Source organism: Thamnophis elegans, chromosome 8, assembly GCF_009769535.1.
Source record: "Thamnophis elegans isolate rThaEle1 chromosome 8, rThaEle1.pri, whole genome shotgun sequence".
Taxonomy (NCBI): Eukaryota; Metazoa; Chordata; class Lepidosauria; order Squamata; family Colubridae; genus Thamnophis; species Thamnophis elegans.
The window spans coordinates 63,671,124-63,695,672 of record NC_045548.1 but is presented as its reverse complement, the minus strand read 5'-3'; the positions used below and the strand labels follow the sequence as shown (position 1 = coordinate 63,695,672).

General features: G+C 40.7%; 1 protein-coding gene and 1 non-coding gene across 2 annotated transcripts in view; both read left to right on the top strand.

The window, feature by feature from the left end:
- The window catches only part of EXT1 (exostosin glycosyltransferase 1), a 337,038-nt gene that overhangs the window by 267,667 nt on the left and 44,822 nt on the right, over positions 1-24,549 (top strand). Inside the window, exons 2-3 of the mRNA XM_032223383.1 lie at positions 16,990-17,083; positions 22,926-23,033. Coding sequence (XP_032079274.1) covers positions 16,990-17,083; positions 22,926-23,033 — 202 coding nt within the window. The remainder of the gene's footprint in view (positions 1-16,989; positions 17,084-22,925; positions 23,034-24,549) is intronic.
- Positions 12,575-12,685, top strand: LOC116512834. Its single transcript, XR_004255938.1, has one exon. It is a non-coding gene; the product is annotated as a U6 spliceosomal RNA (small nuclear RNA).

The following is a 24,549-nucleotide window of genomic DNA, read 5'->3' as shown; positions in this document are numbered from 1 at the left end:
TTACAGGTTGGTCTTTCAGATCTGGGCTACAAAAATCTGGAGTTCCACAGGAGTATTTTTAATTTCTTCTCAGTGGCCACCTGGATTTTTGCAACACAGATTAGGCAACTCAATTCAAAGATGGAGAAAGTTCCCATCATTATATGCTATTAATCTTTTCCAAAAAAAGCTCCCTCTAGGACAGTGTTTCTCAACCTTGGCAACTTGAAGATGTCCGGACTTCAACTCCCAGAATTCCCCAGCCAGAATTCTGGGAGTTGAAGTCCGGACATCTTCAAGTTGCCAAGGTTGAGAAACACTGCTCTAGGAGTTTTCAGGGATGCCACTTCTAGAATTGAAGTTATTACATGAAGATTCACAATGCATAAGAAAAAAAAAATAATACTTTGAGGTTTTTATTGGGTTACTTTTTGCAGCCTTTGCTGGCCACTTAGTTAAAAGGAATAGGTCTTGATTATTTTGCCGTGCCAACTTTGCCTCCATCAGTGGAGAGATGAGTCTCTTGGCATGGAGAGGGTTATGCCATGCTTCTCTAATGAAAGCTACCTGATGAAGCAAGGCACCAAAAGGGCAATTCTTAGGTAATATAAAAATCAACTATCTGAAGCCGCCGTGCACAACCTGGTTATCCTTCACACACGATGGAGTTAAAATCCTAGAATCCTTGACAACAAGACGATAGGAGGCTGAGACTTTTGGGAAGTAGAAGCCCAACTATATCTGAAGGACACAAGACAGGTCCAAATAGTCTTTCTGCCATCTAGGTTCTTCCCATGCTATTAAGATTATTAAGTAGCAGTTTGAAAGCATGTAAAAATGCAAGCAGAAAAATAGGGACCACCTTTGGTGGGAAGCTAACAGTGTTCGTGCTCCTTTGGCGTTGAGTCATGCCAGCTACATGACCCTGGAGAAATCTTCGGACAGCGCTGGCTCTCTTTGGCTTTGAAACGGAGATGAGCACCGCCTCCTAGAGTCGGGAACGACTAGCACATATGTGTGAGGGGAATCTTTACCTTTTATATCCTCATCCAGGTCACACCGTTTTATTCTTCCTGTCCTTATGCTTTTTGTTTTCATTCCCTTCCTTAGCATTTCATATTGATCACATTCCAATGCAGCTGAGTATTTTTTTTATTTTTGGTCTTCCTGGAGTTCTTTTCTGAAGAGAAGATGGGATTCTTGGAATCCTTTAATCTTTTCCCCCCCTATGCTTTCAGAATTCATTGCTTTGATTCTGTAGTCTCCTTTGGAACTTCAGAATATCAACTGTATGTATGCTACCATTTTGCTCATGCCATGGTATATTTGGATTGTCTGCATCAAGCAAGCTATGGTTGGCTAATCCAACACTAATGAACTGGATAAAGAGAAATTCTCGCATGCCTGTCTCTCAGCACTTGGCACAAAAATCCTTTTTATGTTGGTTGCAAGGTCATCAGATATCATTATAGCCGAGTATTAAAAAATTCAAAGAAAGGAGGCAGTGTGTTTGATTTATAGAATAATTATCTTTCCTTTAGCTCTAACTTGGCTTTGGCAATGATTCTGCAAGTACTCGAAAATTAAATCCATTTTTTATGGCACTACAAGGTATTATCTCACAGCAAATGATAATTAAACACCTGTGAAATCAATTAGCCCTTTAAGGGGGGGGGGGAGTTTTCCAATTATGTTTTTGCACCTTCCAAACTTATTTTCCTGTTCTTATGAACTAGAGAGCCCAACTAGAAAGTAGCTTGACATTTCTACCAATGGTGCCGGGTGGGAGTTTAAAATGATCCCGAAATGACATTGAACATGAATCCAGACAGCCAATTTAATGGTCATGGTGTGAGAGTCCAATTAGGCTTTCAGAAGCCTTCCTTGAGAATTGTGGCCCTCTCACGGAGATGAGTTCTTGACTTTCCTACAAAACCTGGATCTCACTTTGTGCTTCACCGCCAAGTGTGATTTGAAAGCGTATTTAAAAGCCAGGATGCTTTATGGAAAAGGAGCCATCAAGAAAATTCTGTGGCACAAAATCAGGGGGTGGGTTTCAGTTCTGATCTTACTTTCTCTGCGGTATTTCTGGACTCTTGATATAATAAGCCGTTCCTGTATTGCAAATTAGTTAACTGGGAAGTCTTGAGATTTTATCGCCTGCAGATGATGATGATGATGATGATGAAGATGATGATGTAGCATTGGAAGATCTGCAAGAAATATCATTTGCCTATAAGGAAGAACTAGTGGGAGCGTAAAATAGAGAAAGTCATAGGAAATGAAGAAGTTAAATTGACTTCAAAATCCAGACAGACAGGCACCTGCCACATAACACCCTGGACTTAACAGTTGTCGATAAGAAAGACAAAAAAGTCTGGATAGTGGATGTGGCAGTGCCTGGGAGACAGCAGAATAAGAGAGAAAGAACTGGAGAAGATAACAAAATACAAAGACCTACAAATAGCAGTAGAACAACTGTGGCAAAGGCAAGCAGGGGTAGTACCAATAGTAATAGGTGCCTTGGGTGCAATCCCAAAACAACTGGGGCACCACTTGAACACCATAGGCATTGACAAATTTGCCATCAGTCAATTTCAGAAGGCAGCTTTACTCGGAACTGCTTCCATCCTGCGATGATATCTTGTAACACCATCCAACATCCAGATGTGCCTATCCCAGGTCCTTGGTAAGGACTCGATAGGTAGACGAAAATGCCAAACCCAGACTGAACATCTGGCTGGCTGCGATGATTGATGATGATGATGATGATGATGATGATGATGATGATGATGATGAAGAAGAAGAAAGACTACCGTAGCATGTGGCAGCACATGGCTGACTTAATTTGATTTGGGAAGCTGAGCAAGGTCGTGTGGTTGGTAGTTGGTTGGGTTTTCTTCAGGAAAGTCCTTTGTTATATGCTGGATTAGGAAATTGGAACAAAAAAAACACAGACTGGGACAAGATACCACTTGGTAGAGTCGCTTTTTAGGGAGATGGTGGGGGGGGAGCTTACAAATTTAATAATAAAATTAATGACTGTAGTGTTGTTAGTGTGACCAAGAACATGGCAGGGCTGTGTTTACTAGGAATCAAGCTCTGCTCTTGAGAATCTCTATTTTTACTTTGCCCTGCAGTATTTAATAACTTCAGCTGTTGAATGTTTAATGAATCCAGATGCTTTGTTGGTAAAAGAGTGTTTTTCAGTGAGATCTGCAGGTTTGCAGAAAGGGCATTGACATTACAGGATATGTTGTACTGCCACATTGGGCAGCTGGCTGGCAAAAGTCAATATATTTAGAAGTACCTTGTTCTTTAATATTAGACAACTTTATATAGCGTAGGCTCTGGCTGGTGGATTATGATGTTTTTCTAAAAATCCCCAAAAGATAGATTCATTGAAGCGTGCTTGCTCCATGCAGTAGACTTCCTTATAGTTATATACTGTATACTCGGTATATGGAGCTCCATTAGAGATATTCTGCAAAATATGGGCATTCTACAGCAGGTAAACTAAAAAGAAAACAGTTTATTGGAAATAAGACAATTATTTCTTGAAGCCAGCTTTCAATCATTGATTAGGATTTTCAGTGTAGCTTCCCCTAATTTTGTATAGTAGTTACGGCGTTTATGTGTGCTTTAAAAGGAAAGGATTAGACCAGGGGCGTCAAACTCGCGGCATCATGGCAGCGTCACGTGACATATCTGGACTTCCCCCCCTTCGCTAAATCAAGCGGGGGCGGGGCTAGGACTTGACACATCTGGCCCCCGGGCCACAAGATTGACACCCCCAGGATTAGACAGAGAAAATTCAAGAGAGTTGTAGTTTAAAACTGAATCCCGCATTTGCAATTTTTGAAGACTTATTAATCTGATCCCTGTAATAGATTATTCATGGATCTCCTTATTTACCACAAAAAGGTTCTTCTTTATTTGCCGGAGGTTATAAAGTTTTTGATTTTGAATAAAAGAAACCCTTTTTATGATTACTGGAAATCCACTTTTTTGTTTTGTTTTAAATCAGTGCTCAATTAGCTTAAGAGTGAGCCACACAATATTTGGGGAGAGGGAGGAGTAATTTCTTAAATTTGTGGTAATATTTTCAACGACGTAAGAAGGGGAAAACCTTCAATGCCTGGTAAATATCTGAGTTATGTCTTAACAAATTGAGCTGAACCCTTGCCAGCTGTTTATAATGGGTGGAATAGTCAAGAATCAGGAATTCCAAGAAGTTTGGAGAAAGAAGAGGAAAAGGAAGGAAGAGAAGGAGGAAGAGATTGTACAACATTGTAAATGGAAATTACAAGAATATGGTAAAGTGCCAACACAGCATTTCCATGTTTACACCTGGATGATAGATGAGGTTGTGTATGTTTTCTCACCTATGGGTGGTAAAAAGGAGGGATATTTCAATTAAACTGTGAATAAATTAGAATTGATTACAAATAGGGCCATTTGTTTATAGCTGGAAGCATGCACCATTTAATCATTGTGGAAAAGAGCCTGAAAGCTAATAAAATGTGTGACAGATTCTTCTGGAATGAAGTAAGGCATAGGAGTGCAAGCAAGGCTGTTTCCATCAACTTCAGCAGGCGGAATTTATTTATTTATTTGCATATTTGTGTACACTGTCTCCTCCTACAATTCTGGTAACTTTGAAAATGCTTCTAGTAAAACCTGGCACATACATTGCATAGACCACACTGAAAGATATGCCTATGTATAGCATAGCAGGGGGTCTCCAAATTAAATAACACAATTATTTCTCCCTGAACTGCTTCTGTAACATTGTCCCTTCTGTCTTGAAAACCCATTGGAGAAAAATTGGTTTTAATTGCTTTCTGAAGTGGTGGAAGAAGGGACAGCCTATTCCAAAGCAAAGGAGCTGCTACTGAGAAGCCTGGATTGTGTACTCCCGAGATGGCAAACCTATGGCATACTTTGCCACAGGTGGCACATGGAGCTCTCTCTGTGGGCACGCGAGCCGTTCCCCAGCTCAGCTCGACTGCACATGCCCGCCCCCCTCCCATCAGCCAGCTGATTTTCAGGTCTCTGTTGCGCATGCGAGAGACATGCATGTATGCGCAGGGGTGAGGAGGTCACAGGTATGAGGAGGTCACATGCGCATGCATGGGGGGGAGCAGCGTGCCCCTGGTGCCCCATTTTTTGTTTCAGGGGGCTTCAGGAGGACTGCTAAGCCCAAAACAGGGGGGGTTGTGCGCACATGCACCGGGGCGGGCACATTGCATTATGGGTTTGGGCACACGCGTGTGCGCTGTCACTGGCACGATTTTGGCGTGCGAGGAGAAAAAGGTTACTCATCCCTGGTGTGATAGCCTCCACTTGATTTCTTGAGGATTAGGGATTCTTAGTCTATTTTAGGCAGACAGAGTCTATCTGGGTTGCTTAAAGTGTTACAACTTGGCATGTCTGGTGTCTATTAGTCCAGTTGTCTCCAATGTTTCTAGCTTTGTGGACTGGCAGCAGTGGTGTGCGGGGGAGAGGAGATGGTTCCGCGGAAGCAGCTGGCGAGACATGAGCCCTTGCCCGCCACTTGCGTGGCCCAGTTCCAAATGGGCCACCACCCAGTACTGGGCTCCAGCCTGGGTTTTGGGGACCCCTGTAATAGCTGATGTCCTGAGAAGGCTGATGGAGCCGTCCGAGGTGAACAGGAGGAGACTTAGCCTGATACACAGTCTTACCACCAGTATTGGAAAGGAAGTTACTTGTCATTATAAGGCTATTGACATATGGCCCCAATGATTAAGAAAAAGGATCAGAGATGAATATCTTCTTCCATCGATTGTAGAATTTCGTGAATCAATGCATATTGCTTCTTTGAGTACCTTTCAAAAGCAGCCGGCACCTCATTTTTTAATGAGCAATCCTAAAAGTTGCTATCTTGATGCCGCCATATATATATGATGGGAATGATGGCCAACATATTGTAAAATGAGACTATACAGGCTAAATCAAACCTTATCACACTTTATTTCTGTTAAATCAAATAATTTGCAGAAGAGACATGACCCGACACGTTCCAGGACTCTAACACTGAAGCAAGCAATATTTGTGAGCTAGTGGTAGAAATGAAATTTTGGAAGGAAGTCAGAGGCACGCTTAGAAAGGACTTGCAATGGTTGATTGTTTTCCCACCATCTTCTTTAGCTTCCCTGGGGGATCTCTACCACCACCGCTTCTGTACTCAAACTTGTAGACTCCTTTCCTTCCTTCCTTCCTTCCTTCCTTCTCCCCCTCCCTCCCTCCCTCCCTCATTTAAAAACAAGGCATAGAGCTGCAAAACCTATTCGCTCAAAATTTCTAAAATTGCCTAGGAGATTTCTGAAGGTAATAATGCTACAAGTTAGCTTACAATTGCTTATTGCAACGTGCCAGTTTTCCATGGTTATTTTAAAATTTAAATTAATGTCAGGTTAGACAGAGAATTGTCAGGGACAAAGGGAATATCTAGTAATCCTCTACTTACTGTTGCTGCAGTAGAAGGCTTAAAGAATTGATCACAATTAATTTGAAACAAGTTTTCTCTTCCATCCAGTGAAGGAAGTTTTCATAATAATACTGTATATTGCATACCTTTTTATTCCTTCTACAGATATAATTGGTTTTGGTATTTTAGAATTCCACTACCCCAGAAACAGAAAGTGGTGTTATGCTACCTTAAATGCATCCCATAATGTGGGTTAATGCAAATTATTATTATTAATATGCAAATTATTTTACCCCAACACTTTGTCTACAGCTGTGAGAAAAAAATTATAGATGAGTTACCTTGAATACACAGCAGAATAACTGAGATACTTCTGTACGTTAACATTTAAGGTTTAATATAAATAAAACAGAAAACTTTCATGGCTGTTCAATCAATCAGTGTTAAGCCTGGAGAAAATTTGCTGTCTTGCAGTAAGAATCCTTTGTGAGGAAGCATAATGTAGATTTTTAAGAGGAGCATCAAGAGTAGCATCAATTAAGTCACCCATCTATATATTTCACTTGCTTTTCCATCTATGAGCATCTATGCTTGATAGTTAATGTACTTTAGATTATATGAAGGCTATTGAAAGTTAGCTCTTTAGCATTATATTAGAATGAATGTTTTATACCTGCCAGAGACAACCTTGATATTCTTTGCATCTTAACATTAAGTACCATTAGGATAGGAAGCCAAATCCTTCCCAAACACCCATCTGAAGTAAATAACTGTTAAATTCATAATGTGAGAGTATTTTGTTGAGACTGTAAGCATAGGATATCAGAACGTTAATTTAAGGGGAGATAAGATTTGATTTCAGATCATATTCAACGGTAATCTATTCCAGGTAAAACCAATAAAAATTCAGTAACTTGTATATATAAAACTGAGTTCCAGATCACATGATTTAAAATCTAAGACAAACAATTAAGGAGAATCAGTGGCAAGTAATAGAGAGTATTTGGGGATACTTTTTTTTTGTGAACACGTTAAAAATTTAGTGGGCTTGAGATCTCAGCAATGTGTTTCTGTCTGCAGCCAAATTTGACCTTTTTTTATTTGGTCCCCTAAGTTACACAATATATAAGGTTTAAGATTCCCGTATAATAAGTTTCTACTTCTGTTCAGATCTAATAAAACAGCCTTCAGGATAAAAATGACAGGTAATAGGGATATTTCAAAAATTGCTCACTAATGTTTAGATGTTCCACCTGATGTGGAAAGAACTAAAATAGGTTGGGAGTATTTGAAATGTATTTGAGTATTTGAAATGTTTGTCCAGCAGGTGAAATATTTTTGTCAAATGGCATTTCCTACATATTTGTTATCTCATCCGGTGTGTGTATGTGTGTGTGTGTGTGTGTGTGTGTGTGTGTGTGTCCGTCCGTGCATCTGATGAGATGGTGAGAGAAATGGCAACTTGGGGAAAGATTTATTCACATTAATTTCAGCAGATTCAAACAACTTTAAGCAAATCCATGAAGGGGAAGCATATTGTGTTTCCTTAAGTAGAACTCATTCATAAGTTACAAGTCTGAATTTCTTTGTTGTTATCATGGACATATTTGGGAGTGAATTCTTCTAGGTTACATGTAACAAGAGCATAGATTTTATCCCAAAGGTGCTTTTATCCAGGGGTTGGATCCTACCAGTTTAACAATCGGTTCGCTGAGCGCGCACTTCACTCACATGCACGCCTGACGCATGCTGCATGCACATGCGCAGTTCACTGGAAAACAGCTGAGGCACGGCAATCCACTCTGCCGCGCCCATCAGCTGGGCTAAAAAACAAGGAAACAGAGGTGAGTACAGCCCAGGGGAGGGCAGGCTGGCCCACCCAAAGGTTGGAGCAAACCGGTTCGCTCTCAGCTGATCTTCGGAGCTACCAGTTCGCCTGAACCGGGCAACTTGGTTTTCTTGGTTTCAAAACTGAAAAAGCTTCTTGGATGAGAAATGACACATTTTCAAGCAAAAAAAACCACAGGAAAATCCAATTGCCTTTTTGAAAAGCACCTTTGGGGCAAATAGCAATAGCAGTTAGACTTATATACCGCTTCATCGGGCTTTCAGCCCTCTCTAAGCGGTTTACAGAGTCAGCATATTGCCCCCAACAACAATCCGGGTCCTCATTTTACCCACCTCGGAAGGATGGAAGGCTGAGTCAACCCTGAGCCGGTGAGATTTGAACAGCCGAACTGCAGAACTGCAGTCAGCTGAAGTAGCCTGCAGTGCTGCATTTAACCATTGTGCCACCTCGGCTCTGGAAGATCTGGAAGATCACGGGTGTCAAACGGCATCATGTTGCTGTCATGTGACGTTTCATGACATTTTCCCCATTCACGGAACTGGAGTGGGCGTGGCCTGTGCATGACATATCTCGCCCATGGGCTGCTAGTTTGACACCCCTGCCCTAGACATTTAGCCTAAATTTTAAAACTTACAGATAGTCCTTATTACAGTTCATTTAGTGACCTTCGAAGTTACAGCAGCACTGAAAAAAGAGGGTGAAAATCTGGGTGCGTCTTATACACTGAATACAGCATTTTTGACCTACTGAAACCTCGCCTCTTTTGCAAAAATGGATGTGCAGAGGGTTTGGGAGGCTTACAAAGTACTCCTGAGGGCTGGGGAGGTCAAAAACGAGCAAAATTATGGTTGTAACCCAAGGCCTACCTCTAATGAATAACACCATATTTCAAAGCTGGTTTTTCCTGTAGACATGTTTTAAGAAGTATACTTCAGTTTTTAACATAACGAAGGTCTACAGCATGGGGCAAATTTTGCTGTGTAATCTACAGGCATATTTTGGTCCATGATCTTACAAGAATTTGAGAACTTCTGAAAATATTTCGGAAAAAAATAAATTGGGATGCGGTGGCTCAATGGCTAAGACGCTGAGCTTGTCGATCAGAAAGTTCGGCGGTTCGAATCCCTAGCACCGCGTAACAGAGTGAGCTCACGTTACTTGTCCCAGCTTCTGCCAACCTAGCAGTTCGAAAGCATGTAAAAATGCAAGTAGAAAAATAGGGACCACTTTTGGTGGGAAGGTAACGGCGTTCCATGCGCATTTGGTGTTTAGTCATGCCGGCCACATGACCACGGAGACATCTTCGGATAGCGCTGGCTCTTTGCCTTTGAAACGGAGATGAGCACCAACCCCCTAGAGTCGGAAAACAACTAGCACATATGTGCAAGGGGAACCTTTAGCTTTTTAACAAAAGAATTCTAGTTACTGCTCTATGGAGCAGTGTCGAAACAGGATTAAAAAAAATTCTGCGCTATTTTCTTTCTCACAGCATGTAAATGCTACCAGGTTTTCTTTTACACCAGAGCTTCAATTTCCATCTGTGTCTTATTTTGGTAACAGTCGAACCTGCTATCATACAGTTTTCAGCTGACTGTGTGAGAACTAACCCTCACGTAGAAGATGAATTCTCTCTTGGAATTTCTAATTTAATTACTAGTTCATAATTAACCACTGCACTACATTTTTAGATGAAGGATTCCTAGCATGAGATCAGATCACGAGAGCTAAGACAAATGTTTTGGAGTGTGCTTTGCAAATCTGATCTGGAGGCCGTTAAACAAGAGCTGGGGTGTGAGAGAAGGGACCAGAAAATAGTGCAAACCCAATTTGGGATATAGGGGAGGGAGCGAGCGAACGAAGGAAGTGTAGGAAGTTAGCACCCACCCCTCTCCTAGAAAAATTGAATATTTTAGGAAATATTAAGAGGACAGAATGTTTCCCCTAAAAAGGAGACAGAAACTCAGTCCTCCACCTTTGTCAGTGGGGCATTAAGGCCTGGGTCAGTCTATTCTACATAACAAAGATCTACCTCCTTCAGGCAGAGCCATAATAGGAATCCCAAAGTCCTTTCATTACATCATCACCCAGCAAGGCTCAACCAAGCCTGGGACTCAGGACAACCTACAGGGTTGCCCCTGCTTGGCCCCATGGGAGTCTGACAAATTCGAATTCAAAAGCCCAGAGAGGGTATAAAGCTCAGGCACTCTCAGCATCTCTTCCCTTTTTTACCTTCACCCAACTTCTTCAAGGCATGTGATCCTGTCCACCATTAAAACCTTCTTTCCAAACAACTTCCATGAATCCAGTGTCTTTTCTCTCCCCACTTGGAATGAACCCGGAAAGAAGGAATAGATTCCATGATTTCACTGCTGAAAAATACTGAATAGCCTGCAACCAGTGGTGTCTTTAGCAAAAAAAAAAAGATGAAAATGAAAAGAGTCATGTAGGTGAGCAAGACCACATCCCTTTGATCTTTAATTCAATGGATTTTTATGTGTCCTCCTCTTCCTAAGCTTGTGCTCCTGACTCCTCAAAGGATCAAAGTAGTAGAACATACAATTGATATGTAAGAAGGGCTGGTCCAACATTGAAAAGTGTCTGTCAATCACTTCGGATAATGAGGATCTAAGACCATTCATCTGTTTCCCACAAAAATCAATGCTTTCTACTCTTCTGAAATGGGGTCGAGGTAAAAGTATCTTCTTCCCTCCTTGGAGACCAGCATTTAGGGCCTTGAAGGATCTCTGACTAATATGCATTTTATAGGTTTGGAAAACGCCCTCTCCTTTTCTCCAACAGCGTTCAAAACCTGCCAGGAAATGAGAGAGAAAAGGATCTGTAAAAAGACAGGGATATTTCTTTCATCTCTTGGAAATATTCCATATTATCTGAACTTAGGGGTTTTGCACCTAGTTGGTAATGTTTCTTCACCGAGCTACATTCTTCCCCCAATTGTACGAGTCTTCAGACTAGAGATTGCTATCATGTTGTTCTTTGAACATTCCAAGCATTTCTAGTTTTAAATTGTTTACCTAGATAGAGTCCTAAAATTACCAGTTTCTAGTTGAGATGGTGCAAGTACTAAATAACAAAGTGCTTTTCGCTTTTTTCTTTCCTTCGGTGTTTGGAAGGTCCTTGCATGGCTGCTAGAAATGTCCATTTCTAAAATCTGTAGCTTTTCTAAACTTTAAGTGTGTTTTACATGGATGACATAGGACAAATGCATGTAGATCCTAGTGAGAAATACATATACTGCAGTGGCGCAGTGGTTAGAGTGCAATACTCCAGGCTACTTCTCCTAACTGCCAACTGCCTGCCTTTTGACAGTTCAAATCTCACCAGGCTCAAGGTTGACTCAGCCTTCCATCCTTCCAAGGTGGATAAAATGGGGATCCAAATTGTTGAGGGCAATAGGTTGACTCTGTAAACTGCTTAGAGAGGACAGTAAAGCACTGCAAAGTGGTATATAAGTCTTAAGTGCTATTGCTTCTGTTATACTTCGATGCATGGAAAAGTTTTCTCCATACAAATGTCTTTGGAGATTCTCAGTCATCGAGGTCACTGTTGTTCCAAAGGTGCTTTTTCAAGAAGCAACTGGACTTTCTAGACAACTGGAAAATTCATTGCCTCTTGAAAATACATATATGCAGTATATGTATTTTCTCCATGCAGCATATCTTGAAAAAGAAGATGTTTGATGCATAAGGAAAAAGGTGGCTGAGAAGCAGAAAACTCCTCCTCCTCTTCCTCCTCCTGTAAATCTGTCATCAGTGTTGCAGAATAAAAGAAAATACTCATTCTATCCCTTTGCATAACCTAACAGGTTGCAGAATTCTGTACTTCCACGATGCAGAATGTGGGTCACTTTCGTTTTATTTTTACCACAGAGGTTTTGTTTGGGAAGCCTGATAAAATGACATATTTTAGCTTCAGTAGACAGCCTACACACCAACACTTCAGAATTATTGAAAACAATTTGCATTTTTTTTGTTGTTTAAAAGGGGGGGGCTTTGTGCACCTAGTTAGTAACTGGCTAAGCAATCCCAGGGCTGAAGGATGAAATGGCAAGTTGGGAACACATGCTAGAAGAAGTCAGTGGCTGCTGCTCCCAAGAAAACTGCAGGTTTGATCAATGTGGTCATCAGGAGCCATGCTTAGTTCAAAGTCACATTACCTTGTATTTGTGCTGCAGGCTGCAGTGAGGTGTGGAAATGGGCAGCCAAGCTTAATGCTTTTACTGAAGCATTGAGAGCATCTACACATCAGGCTGATGCTAAAACAGGAAAACTCAGGTTATGCTTGCTTGGGCAGCCTGTATGCTAAAATTGGAACAATACCGAGCAGATTAGCATGGCACCTATGCAAGAATGATGTAGAGTTTGGTGGGTGGAACAGTTGGCATTTTTAGAGGCTTTCCAAGGACTCTGGAAATGAGATACAGGGCAAAGGGGTGAGCCAGCATTAAATCTGACTAATATAATTTTAATAACTAAATGTGATTAAAATTATAAATTAAATCCTCTTTTCTATTCTTCCCTGTGTGTTTCATCATTTGACCACCTTAAAAATTCAAGATTTGTTCTTACCCTGTTTTCCCGAAAATAAGACCTCCCCGGATAATAAGCTCAATCAGGCTTTTGAGCGCAATGCGCTAAAATAAGCCTCCAAAAATAAGCCCTCCCTGAAAATATTGCAACACAGCATCAGAAGATCTGAACTTTAAAGGGCAAATATGAATGCCACCAAATGACGATTATGATTCTGTTCTCTGTTCGGTTTGTTTTTTTAAATCATCTGGAGCATCTTGTTTGGGCTTATATGTGTGGTTTTCTGTGAATTGCACAGAAAACCACACATATAAACATCACAAACAAGATGTACCCTGTTTTTCCAAAAATAAGACCTCCCCGGATAATAAGTCCAATCGGGCTTTTGAGCGCATGTGCTAAAATAAGCCCTCCCCCAAAAAAATATTGCAACACAACAGCAGCCATGAGGTGACCATGCTCATCGCTTCCTGCACCTCAAAAATAATAGCACCTCCCTGAAAATGTGCTTATTTGGGGGGGAGGGGTATGAAAAGAAAATAAGACCCTGTCTTATTTTCTGGAAAACACGGGTAAAATAGAAAGCGGTGTACAAATGTTTAAATTACAACTCAATGGTAGCATTTGTTCTATACTGAAATCTTAAAGGCAATAGAAGCAGATAAATAAAGTCTTTTCCCTTTTTCTAGTTATTTTACAGTCAGTCTCAAAATAGATGCTATATAGTGAGTTTGTCAGTTCTTCCATGCTACACTAATGTGATTGGGGAAATCTACTGAAAACTTAACAATTGGCTGATCAACTTTGGAATGAAATTGTGCAGATATAATGAGAAATTAAAGACACGAGATTAAAGATAGTGGAGGAAAAGATAGTGAGAAGACCTTTTTCCTCTTTCTTTTAGATGTTTTGTAGTTTTAAATAACAGAAAAGTGGAACATTTAATTGGGTTTCGTGAAGTTCATCTTAACTTATTTCAAGGACCCTTTTTCATGCAAATTATACACCCTTGTTTAAACCAGTCCAACTTCCTTGTGATGAGTCCTATCAAAATTAGCTCACACCTGTCTTTGTATCTTCGAGGAGAATAAATATAGAAATAGAGCGGAATTTCCATTTCTGTATATTCTATTCTTTTCCCCTGCCCAATACAAAAAGAAGAATGTTTTTTTAAAAAAATCAATGCCTCCGGGCTATGATTAAATGAGATTATTAGGGTTGGGTAAATTTTGCTACATGATTTTAACTGTCAAAGTAGCACCTATTTGCAGTTTGCAAAAGTCTCTGGAGAAATAAACGTATTGGTGTTCAAGCTAGAGAGGAACTGTAGGAAGAGATATTTAATCTTGGCTTTCTTGACATCAGTTTAGCAGTTGGCAGTTTCCAAGTCATTACAGGTTTGCCAAAAGTACCATTAGCTTACAATCTGGTTTGAAACCTTTAGGGATTTAATGTGGGGGTGGTGGAGGGGGCTGGTAAAAGCTTTTGCAAAAGTTCGTTGTGATTTAAAAGAAAGGGTGTTGCTGAATGCATTAACTTTGAGGAATACTGGTCATTGTTCCTTTATGTTGTTGGCAATTTTTATTTCCTTTAGTCTGTACTCTTATGTTACAAGGCAGATAAACGTTAAGAATTATCCCTCTTTCTCATTGAATTCATGCTTGCTGACCCATAGCTGAACAATATGATTCATTCTATCCATTCTTTGTCCTTTCCTGGTTGATTAAGAGGATGTTTATTGCCGAATGATTAATCTTGGTGGCTTTGGATGGATATTAGATTTTCTTCTCTCTTGACAAGAAGTTGATGCATTGATGGTGAAGCTTCTGTACCAATACACGTCTCCATTGAAAACATAGTTATAGAATGCATTCAATTAATTCATTAATCACAGGTTATGTATGAGAAAATAAGTCTCCAATATTTTTGACCATTTTCCTCTATTCGAATATTTAAAAATAAAAGCAATTGTTCAGAAGATAGATAGATGAATGGACGATAGATAGATAGATAGATAGATAGATAGATAGATAGATAGATAGATAGATAGATAGATAGATAGATTTTAAACAACAAGAAATTCTTGTTGTTGATATTCATATTTGTGGATATCCATTTATAGCATATAAATACAATGTAAAAGTTTCCTCTTTTTTTTATATATAATTTTTATTAAACATTATTACCTTTAAAAAACAGAAAGAAAAATACAACAACATAAGAAAGACAAATCATACATAACAATATAAAGTAAATATACAGCCTTTTGTATCGGCATTCATTAGTTATACATTATTTTTTTAAGCGTAAAACATACAGATACAAATACCGTTTTAAACATACAACCCCCTCTTGTTGAGCTTGGTTTTGCTCTGTATATGAACATGTCGAGCTCAAGGGTGGTATTCACTTACCTTCCCTACCAGTTCACAAATGTGAGCACACATGCCACCTCCACGCATGCATGCAGCCTTCCACATATGCACTTTTGGCGAAAAATGGCCTAAATGGGATGCTGTAGAGCTGGGGCAGGTGGGCGGGGCCATCCGCGATTTCCACTACCAGTTCGGCTGAACTGGTAGAATACCACCTTTGGTCCAGCTGCTTTCCTTGTGACCAGCACAAAGATTTTTGTTCCCAGTCTAGATGTGGTGATATCCTATCCAATTATTAATCAAATCATTGCTTTTCTATTGTTTCAAGATCAGCCAAAATTGGCATGTCGCTACTACATAAGCTAGGTTTAAATAATTGCATTATAAAATATATCAGAAGATATTACAATGTTAATCTTAGGCATTTACCACTTCGAAAGTAAAATTCTGAATAAAGATAAAGAATGTGCAAAGTTAGGTGCAGGATAGAGTATGCAGTCAAAATCAATGGACTAAATTTGTCCATTGATTTTGGTAGACTGCTTTAACCATGGCCAAGCCTGGATTGAAACTACAAACTTTCCAGCCACAGTGCTATTCCTATAAAATATAAAATGATTTATTTCTCATAGACCACATCAAGATTTTGTGTGATTCAGTTCAATTTATGGAATTAATCACAATTGTTCAAATGACAAGCTAAACCAACATTCATGGTTTAAAAGTGATCATGGAGAAGTTCAACAAACTACTGTTCTAAAACCAAACAGAACTCTGCTGTACAGACCAATAGAACGTTGTGTAATCCAGAACTGTAATTGACAATCTCCCTAATGAAAAACAAAACTTGAAAGAAAACTATCCTGATCCTGATTTGGTGCGCCAGTGAGTTACTTGTTCTACTCCCAACTGTTTTCTGAAATGCAGACAGAAAATTCCCTAGTAAGAATGTTAGCAATGGCAGACAAAGTAGTAATAAACAACATGCTGTAGCATATTCGTACTTGTTTGTGTCTGAAAATTAGTCTGTGTTCTTCATAGGATCGCAGGACAAAGCTATCCCAGTGGTGGGATTCAAATAATTTAATAACTGGTTCTCTGCCCTAATGATCAGCTGGGTGGGTGTGGCCATGGGGAGTGTGGCCAGGGGGTGTGACAGGTAGTACTTGGCCTCCTACACCCCCCTGGGAGCAAAAATCAGCTGCGAGGGTGGCACACTCCATTTTGGGCCTAGTAGGCTTCCCCGCACTTACCTGGGAGCCAAAACGGGGCGCGGGAGACTCCTGGAAGGGGTGGGGCCAGCCAGCAATTTAACAACTGGTTCACCAAAAACGGCTGAATCCCACCACTGATCTAGACCAGAGTTTCTTAACCTTCGCCACTTTTAGATATACAAACTTCAACTCCCAGAATTCCCCAGTCAGCCATGCTAGCTAGGAAATTCTAGGCGTTGGTCATCATTATCACCATCCCAAAATGCATTTTGAATAAAAAATTCTGGATCTTTTTATTCTGTAGGTCATGGATGAATTTTCTTCCTTCCTTAGTTTTTAAAATAAGAATAAATTGTAAGGTGTTCCTACCATGTACTCTGCTCAAACACAGAAAATGAATGTATGCTTTTTACCGTACTCTTTTTTCTTCTTAATCTTACTTCAACTTTACAGAGAGTGAAATTGTCTAGAAATTATTCTAACAACAGATGTCCACTGCCAGATATTTATATTTTCATGCACAATTATCTTGGGATTCATTATTAATGTATTATTTTATTCTCTTTCCCCTCAGATATGATTATCGTGAAATGCTGCACAATGCCACTTTCTGTCTGGTCCCCCGTGGCCGGAGGCTTGGATCCTTCAGGTTCTTGGAGGCCCTGCAGGTAAAAACCATAGACATTTTAGCTCTATTTAAGCTTTTTGTTTCTCAAGTAAAATTCTGTCTTAGGTAATATTGTGACAGAGAAAGGAAGAGCAGAGCAGAAATTATATTTCAGTGGAATGACTTGCTTTCAGAAATTGTGAGTGCTCCAACACTGGAGTTTTTAAAGAAGAGATTGGATAGTTATTTGTCCAGAAAGTATTGGGTCTCCTGCTTGAATAAGGGATTTGAGAATGGAACGGAACGGAACGGAACAGAACAGAACAGAATAACAGTGTTGGAAAGGACCTTGGAGGTCTTCTAGTCCATCCTCCTGCTTAAGCAGGAAACTCTACACCACTTCAGACAAGTGGTTATCCAATCTCTTCTTAAAAACTTCCAGTGTTGGAGCATTCACAACTTCTGGAAGCAAGAATAGGGACCCCCAACCACCGGGCTATGGATTGGTACAGGTCCATAGCCTGCTAGGAACTGGGACAACTGGAGGTGAGAGGTGGGTGAGCGAATAAAGCTTCATCTGTATTTGCAGCCCCCCCCCCCCCAACTCTAGCATCACCGCCTCAGCTCAGAATGGGATAATTCACAGCCGTTCTCTCATTGCCGCCTGCTCACCCCAGCCAATTTACCTTGGGCAACTCACTGGGGGCGATTCGCCCTGCAGGACAATTCGCCATGAGTGAGATACTGTTATTTCTCCAAGCCAAATGCCAGAGGCAAGTGGAACCTCTTCCTCTTTTCTCTCCCCCCCCCTCCTGCATACATGATAGAAACATGCTCGCACACATATACATGGAGAGGAGAGGATGTGTGGATTCACAAAGGGGGGAGGATGTTTGGATGAGCTCAGGCTCACGCACATGTACATGGAGAGGGAAGGACATGTGGATTTGCCTCTCCAAGAGAGTGTGCCTCCTCCATTCCTTTCCCCATGTGTTTAGCCGAAGACTGCTGAAGCAGCATCGGAGAATTGAAAGGGCCCAGGTAAAGAGAGGGAGTGGGGGCTGGAGGAGGAAACCATGCATGTAATTGAGTATATTTACTATAACTATTTCTCTGATTGGTGATTAAAAGCACCCCCTCCTGAAAGTTGGAGCTTTCCGCTGGTTGATCTGAAGAACTTTGGAAAGGCTTGCAAAGAGGAAAAATAAAAAGACACGACTAAGGGTCCAATAGGGACATGGTGGCTCAGTGGCTAAGACACTGAGCTTGCCGATCAGAAAAGTCGGCAGTTCAAATCCCTAGCACCACGAAACGGAGTGAGCTCCCATTACTTGTCCCAGCTTCTGCCAACCTAGCAGTTTGAAAGCATGTAAAATGCAAGTAGAAAAAGAGGAAGCACCTTTGGTGGGAAGGTAACTGTGTTCCATGCACCTTTGACATTTAGTCATGCCAGCCACATGACTTTCTTCCTCCCTGCCTCCCTCCCTCCCTCCTTCCTTCCTTCCTTCCTTCCTTCCTTCCTTCCTTCCTTCCTTCCTTCCTGCTTTTCCCCTTTACAAGCCTCTCTGAAATTCTTTGGATCAATCAACAGAAACGTCCAACTTTCAGGAGGGTTTACTTTTCATTACCCATCAGTGAAATAGTTATGATAAATATACTCAATAGTTGCAGGGGGAAAAACAAGCTCAAGGCAGGGCTCCCACTGATTCTGCATTTATGGTGAATTGTATAATTATTTAATCATGTATTACAATGTAACAATAATAGGAATAAAGTTCACAATAAATATAATGTACTTGAATCATCTTGAAACCTCCCACCCCATCCCCCACTCCTGTCTTTGAAAGAATTGTCTTCCACAAAAAGAATCAATGGCGTCAAAAAGGTTGGGAACCTCTGGACTAGATGACCTCCAAAGTCCTTTCCAACTCTGTTATTCTGTGCTTCTGCATCCATTCCACTTCAGGAGAGATGATCAGAGACTCACAGGAGTTTCTCACCATCAAGAGATATTATTATATTTCCTTAAAGGTGGATTGACCTAGACCCGGGATGGTGAACTTATGGCACATGTGCCCGAAGTGGTACACATTGCCATGTCAGCTGGCACACGTGGCATTGCCCGTTCCTCTTCTTGGTTTCTGGCGTGCATGCACGCGTGATGATCAGCTGGTTTTTGCATGTGCAGCAGTGTCAGAAACCGGAAGAGCTGGTCTTCTGGTTTCCGTCATGCGCTTGCGCACCAGCCATACATGCATGCGTGCCAGTATCCAGAAGACAAGCTGGCTGATCAGCCTACGCGCGCCGTAAACCGGAAGTTAATTTCCCGGCATGCGCATGCCCACTTGGCAACTTCTCTTCCAGGGCGGGTCCCCGACAAGCACATGCACACGCTCCCTTTTGGCACTCGGTGCCAAAAATGTTCCCCATCATTGTCCATTGGATAAATAGAATATTATTCCAGAGCAAAGATGGTGACGTTTTTTGCTGAAAATATAGGTTACTTACCATATATTGGCTCTCAGAGTCAGAAAACAACATTGACCTATCACATATTCAGAAGATGTGAAGTTCCACCAAGAGATTTGGATGTTTTGATTTATTTATTTTTTAACTGAGATGTGCTCATTTGAAGACTTGTGCTATAATTTTTACACTTCCACTGAAGTGGAATGGGAAAACGTGTTTCAGTTTTTAGCAGTCCAGTCCATGGGGGCTTTGAGGTTTATATGAAGTCACAGGTTTATAATATTAGCCTAGATTTTTTCACTGCAGGCTAAATAAGTTTTAAGCGGTAATTTCTGTTTGTTAAGACATTTTATGGGGAAAGAAGCTGCAGGACAATTAAAATGATGCAAAATAAAACAATCTACCCACTCCATCCAAGATATATTTGGGATAATTATCTTGCTGCTATAACTTGACAATGCAGGGATCCACCAGGATTTTACAAAATCCTGAAAATTGCACAGTTAAATATTACCCAATTCACACAATACTTCTTTTTTCCACACTATCCCTTAACATCTGTTTTCACCCCTGATTCTTAAGACACCTAACCCTAAATCTAGTTTATAACAGATAACAGAATAACAGGGTTGGAAGGGACCTTGTTGGTCATCTGACTTCCAGACTGATATAATGAGGATTAAGGAAAATGCTCAAACCCCAGTTAACCTGGCAGCAAATTTAACCGAACAGATTAACAAAATTGGAAGGGACCTTGTAGGTCATCTAGTCCAAACTCCCACCCAAGCAGAGGACCCTATAACATTTCTGACAGTTGGCTGTCCAGTCTCTTCTTGAAAGCTTCCAGTGGTGAATCTCCCACAACTTCAGAAGGCAAGTTTGATCGCTTGATTGCTCTCACTGTCAGAAAATTTCTCCTTATTTCCAGGTTGAATCTCTCTCTGATAAGTTTCCATCTATTATTTCTTGTCTGGCCTTCAGGTGCCTTGGAAAATAGCTTGACCACTTCCACTCTGTGGCAGCCCCTCAAATATTGGAAGACGGCTATCATATCTCCCCTGGTCCTTCTCTTCACTAGAGTAGCCATGCCCAGTTTCTGGAACCGTTCATCGTATGTTTTAGCCACCACTCCCCTAATCATCTGTGTTGCTCTTTGTTACTTAATTTTCTTTGGCAACAGGATTTTCTCATGGATTTTACTATGGTCCACAAAGAAGTCTGAATAAAAAGCTATTTACCTTTGCTATCCTGACAGAAGTCCGAGAGAAAAAATGCCACTACCGCTATCCTAAGTGAATCATTGAGAAGCTATCCCTAAAATCAGTTTTTGGTCAGAAGTCAAAGAAGACCTTGCCCTGACCCTAACACTATTCCTAATCCTACTTTAATTTTCATTGGCAACAGAATTTTCCTTTGCATTTTCCTGTAGTCCACAAAGAAATCAGAACCAAAGTTCTCATACTCTTTCCTTAGAGTATCTCTAAGAGTCTATCTCCAACATCAGTTCTTGTCTCTGATTCCAAGCAAACCTAACCCTAACCCTAACCTTAACACCTACCCTACCCCTAAACATTACTTTTCTTTTCATTGTCAATCATATTTTCCTAGGTAATTTACTTTGCTCCACAAAAAAGTCCAAACGAAACGTAACCTTCAGTATCCTTAGAGAATTTCTAAGAATCTATCCCAGGCATCAGTTTTTGCTCTTGTCTCCTAAGGAGACCTAACCCTGACCCTAATTTGGCAATTTGCAGTCAGATTTTCCCATGTATTTTATTGTGGTCCACACACAGGTTTGAACAAAAAGCTGTCACATTCTCTTTTATTAGAGAATCTCTAAGAATCTAGCATTAGTTTTCAGACCTAACTACAAAGAGATCAAACCCTAACTCAAACCTAACCCTAGTTTCATTTTCATTGGTCATGGGGTTTTCCAATGCATTTTACTGTGGTCCACACACAGGTCTAAATGAAAAGCTGTCACGTTCCCTTTCATTAAAGGTAAAGGTAAAGGTTCCCCTCATACATATGTACTAGTCATTCCTGACTCTAGGGGGAGGTGCTCATTTCCGTTTCAAAGCTGAAGAGCCAGCGCTGTCCAAGGATGTCTCTGTGGTCATGTGGCTGGCATGACTAAACGCCGAAGGCGCACGGAACGCTGTTACCTTCCCACAAAATGTGGTTCCTATTTTTTCTACTTGCATTTCTACGTGCTTTCAAACTGCTAGGTTGGCAGAAGCTGGGACAAGTAACGGGAGCTCACTCCGTTATGCGGCGCTAGGGATTCGAACCACCGAACAGCTGACTTTTCTGGTCGACAAGCTCAGCGTGTTAGACACTGAGCCACTGTTCCCCCTTTCCTTTCATTAAAGAACCTTTAAGAATTTATCCCTATCATCAATTTTCAGCCCTGACTCCAAGGGGACCTAACCCTATATCCCTAATGTTTCACATATTTTCATTTTCATTGGCAATGCCATTTTCCCAGCTGGCAGTCAGAAAGCATGATGAAAATTATTTAATGTCACAACATATAGACAGATTCAACCATAGTTTCAATTGGGAAAATTTGACCATCCTAGACCAGGCCAAATCCAAAGATGCCAGGGAATTTCTAAAAGCCTGGCACTCTGACAAATCAGACATCAACAGACACATGGACATTAACATGTATAGACTATGCAAAAGAGACAATCAACCAGCCCAAAAGAGAAAAAGACTCCAGCTCCCTCCACCAGCAATCAGCACTCAGATCAGCATAAAAAAACTTCAGACCAACAATCAAGTTAGCAATACCCCAATTAAGAAACTGCCAAAGAGTAAACAACCCAACCAAAATACCTCTGAGACTGCCTCCACCCACGCAGACAGGCAAGGCACCAGAATATAAACTGACATGTTACCTAGTTAGGGTAATGAAACATCTGTAAGAAAACAAGCAAGCTCAGAGAGCACCAAGGACCTCTCATTTCAACCCTCAGCTACAAATATTCTCTTTTAATAGGACCCAGATTGTTGCGGGCAATAGGCTGACTCTGTAAACTGCTTAGAAAGGGCTGCGAAATACTCTGAAGTCTAAGTGCTATTGTTATCACATTACCCCATAGTTGTTCTTTTCATTGAACTAGACTAGGTATCGACAACCTTAAACACTCAGAGCCACAAAGGTCCTAAACAGAACACTCCCCCCCCCCTTCAGTTCTGGAGCCAACCAGAAGTCTAGTTCCCCCACCATAGAGTCTCCTCCTAGCGTGGCATCCTTTTTCCTCTACCTGTCCTAACCAAAAGCCCTATCAATTGTGGAGCCACAGCAGAGGGATGAAAGAGCCACATGTGGCTCCAGAGCCGCAAGTTGCTGACCCCTGAACTAGACCCACCCAATTCCTGCAACTGAACCTTGAAACTGTCCACTCCTTATATTTTTTTTAATACAGGCTGCCTGTATTCCTGTGATGCTCAGCAATGGATGGGAACTTCCATTCTCCGAAGTGATTAATTGGAATCAAGCTGCCGTCATAGGAGATGAGAGATTGTTATTACAGGTAAGAGGTGGGTGAATGGCGGAAAAACAGTGGCCTTCATCGAGTGAATTGACAACAGCAGCCATCTTCTGTACTTTCAGGAAAGATATATTCAAAAGGTCATGGCCATAAAAGAGATTTTTATCGGCCAGGCTTTGTCTGTGTCATTGTGAATATTAACTCATTTAATAAAGCATTATTCACTTTCTGACATGAAGGTCAGTCCAGCTTCCAAATGTTGTGGTTAAAAATGTAGCAGCATCTGATATTTCTTTTCATATAGGTGCGTGGAAGAACTCAAGTTGAAAGCTCTTGCCATGCAAATGTGATTTGTAGTGTCAAAATATTTTTAATTCTGATACTTCTCATCCTAAATCAGGAATGGGACAACCTACATATTACTCTCAATTCTTCAATTCAATTCATGTGTTTATCTGCAATTCTGAGCTCTTTCTAAATTCAACTTGTAAATATTAAAAAGCACTCAAGATACATATTTAAACTTCATATTTTACTGTTGAAATATCTGCGGTATTTTATGAGCCTTTACAATGTTACAGAAGATAGAAATTGCTTTGAGCCATGAAATTTGAAAAGTGCGATATTAGGTAGATAACTAAGTTCTGATCCATATTGATTGATTGATCACATGTATATGGCTGCCCATCTCACAGGAATGACTCTGGTGTAATATTAATCCAGGAGATGTAGATTACCCTATTACATAAAGGTAAAAATTTCCCCTTGCACATATGTGCTAGGTGTTCTCAACTATAGGGGGCGGTGTTCATCTCTGTTTCAAAGCCGAAGAGCCAGCGCTGTCCGAAGACGTCTCCATGGTCATGTGACCAGCATGACTAAATACCGAAGGCGCATAGAACCCTGTTACCTTCCCACTAAAGTGGTCTCTATTTTTCTACTTACATTTTTACATCCTTTCAAACTGCTAGGTTGGTAGAAGCTGGGACAAGTAACAGGAGCTCACTCCTTTACGTGGCACTAGGGATTCGAACTGCCGACCTTTCTGATCGACAAGCTCAGTGTCTTAGCCACTGAGCCACCGCGAAGTGTACAAAAATCAAGAAGTTATTTCAGTTATTTCTATGAGACTTTTCCAGTCTCTTTTCTCTTTCTCTTAATTTTGCCTTCCACTACCAAATACTTTCCAGATACACTTAAGGGCTTGGAAAGCCTTCCTTTCTTTAAGAAGAGTCATAGACATTACAGCGGAAGGCGCCAGATTGGGAAAGCAAATACAATTTATATGGTTCAATCCCATGAAAAGCAGAATGATGGATGTGACTCTTGCATGCAATAAAGAGGGAAGAGTAACTCCTTTGTTTAAGTCAACCTCTGTCATAGTTTTCTTGGGGGAAAAACAGAGACTGTTTCACTTCCTTTCATTGTGTTTTATAACGACTCTGCATCTAATGAAAGAACCCAAATTACTGGATTATTCCAGGATATTGTTCTCTCCCAATCCTTGCAAAAATCTTTGAAGAATTTGGTGCTAATCTCATCCTTTCAACATTTAAGT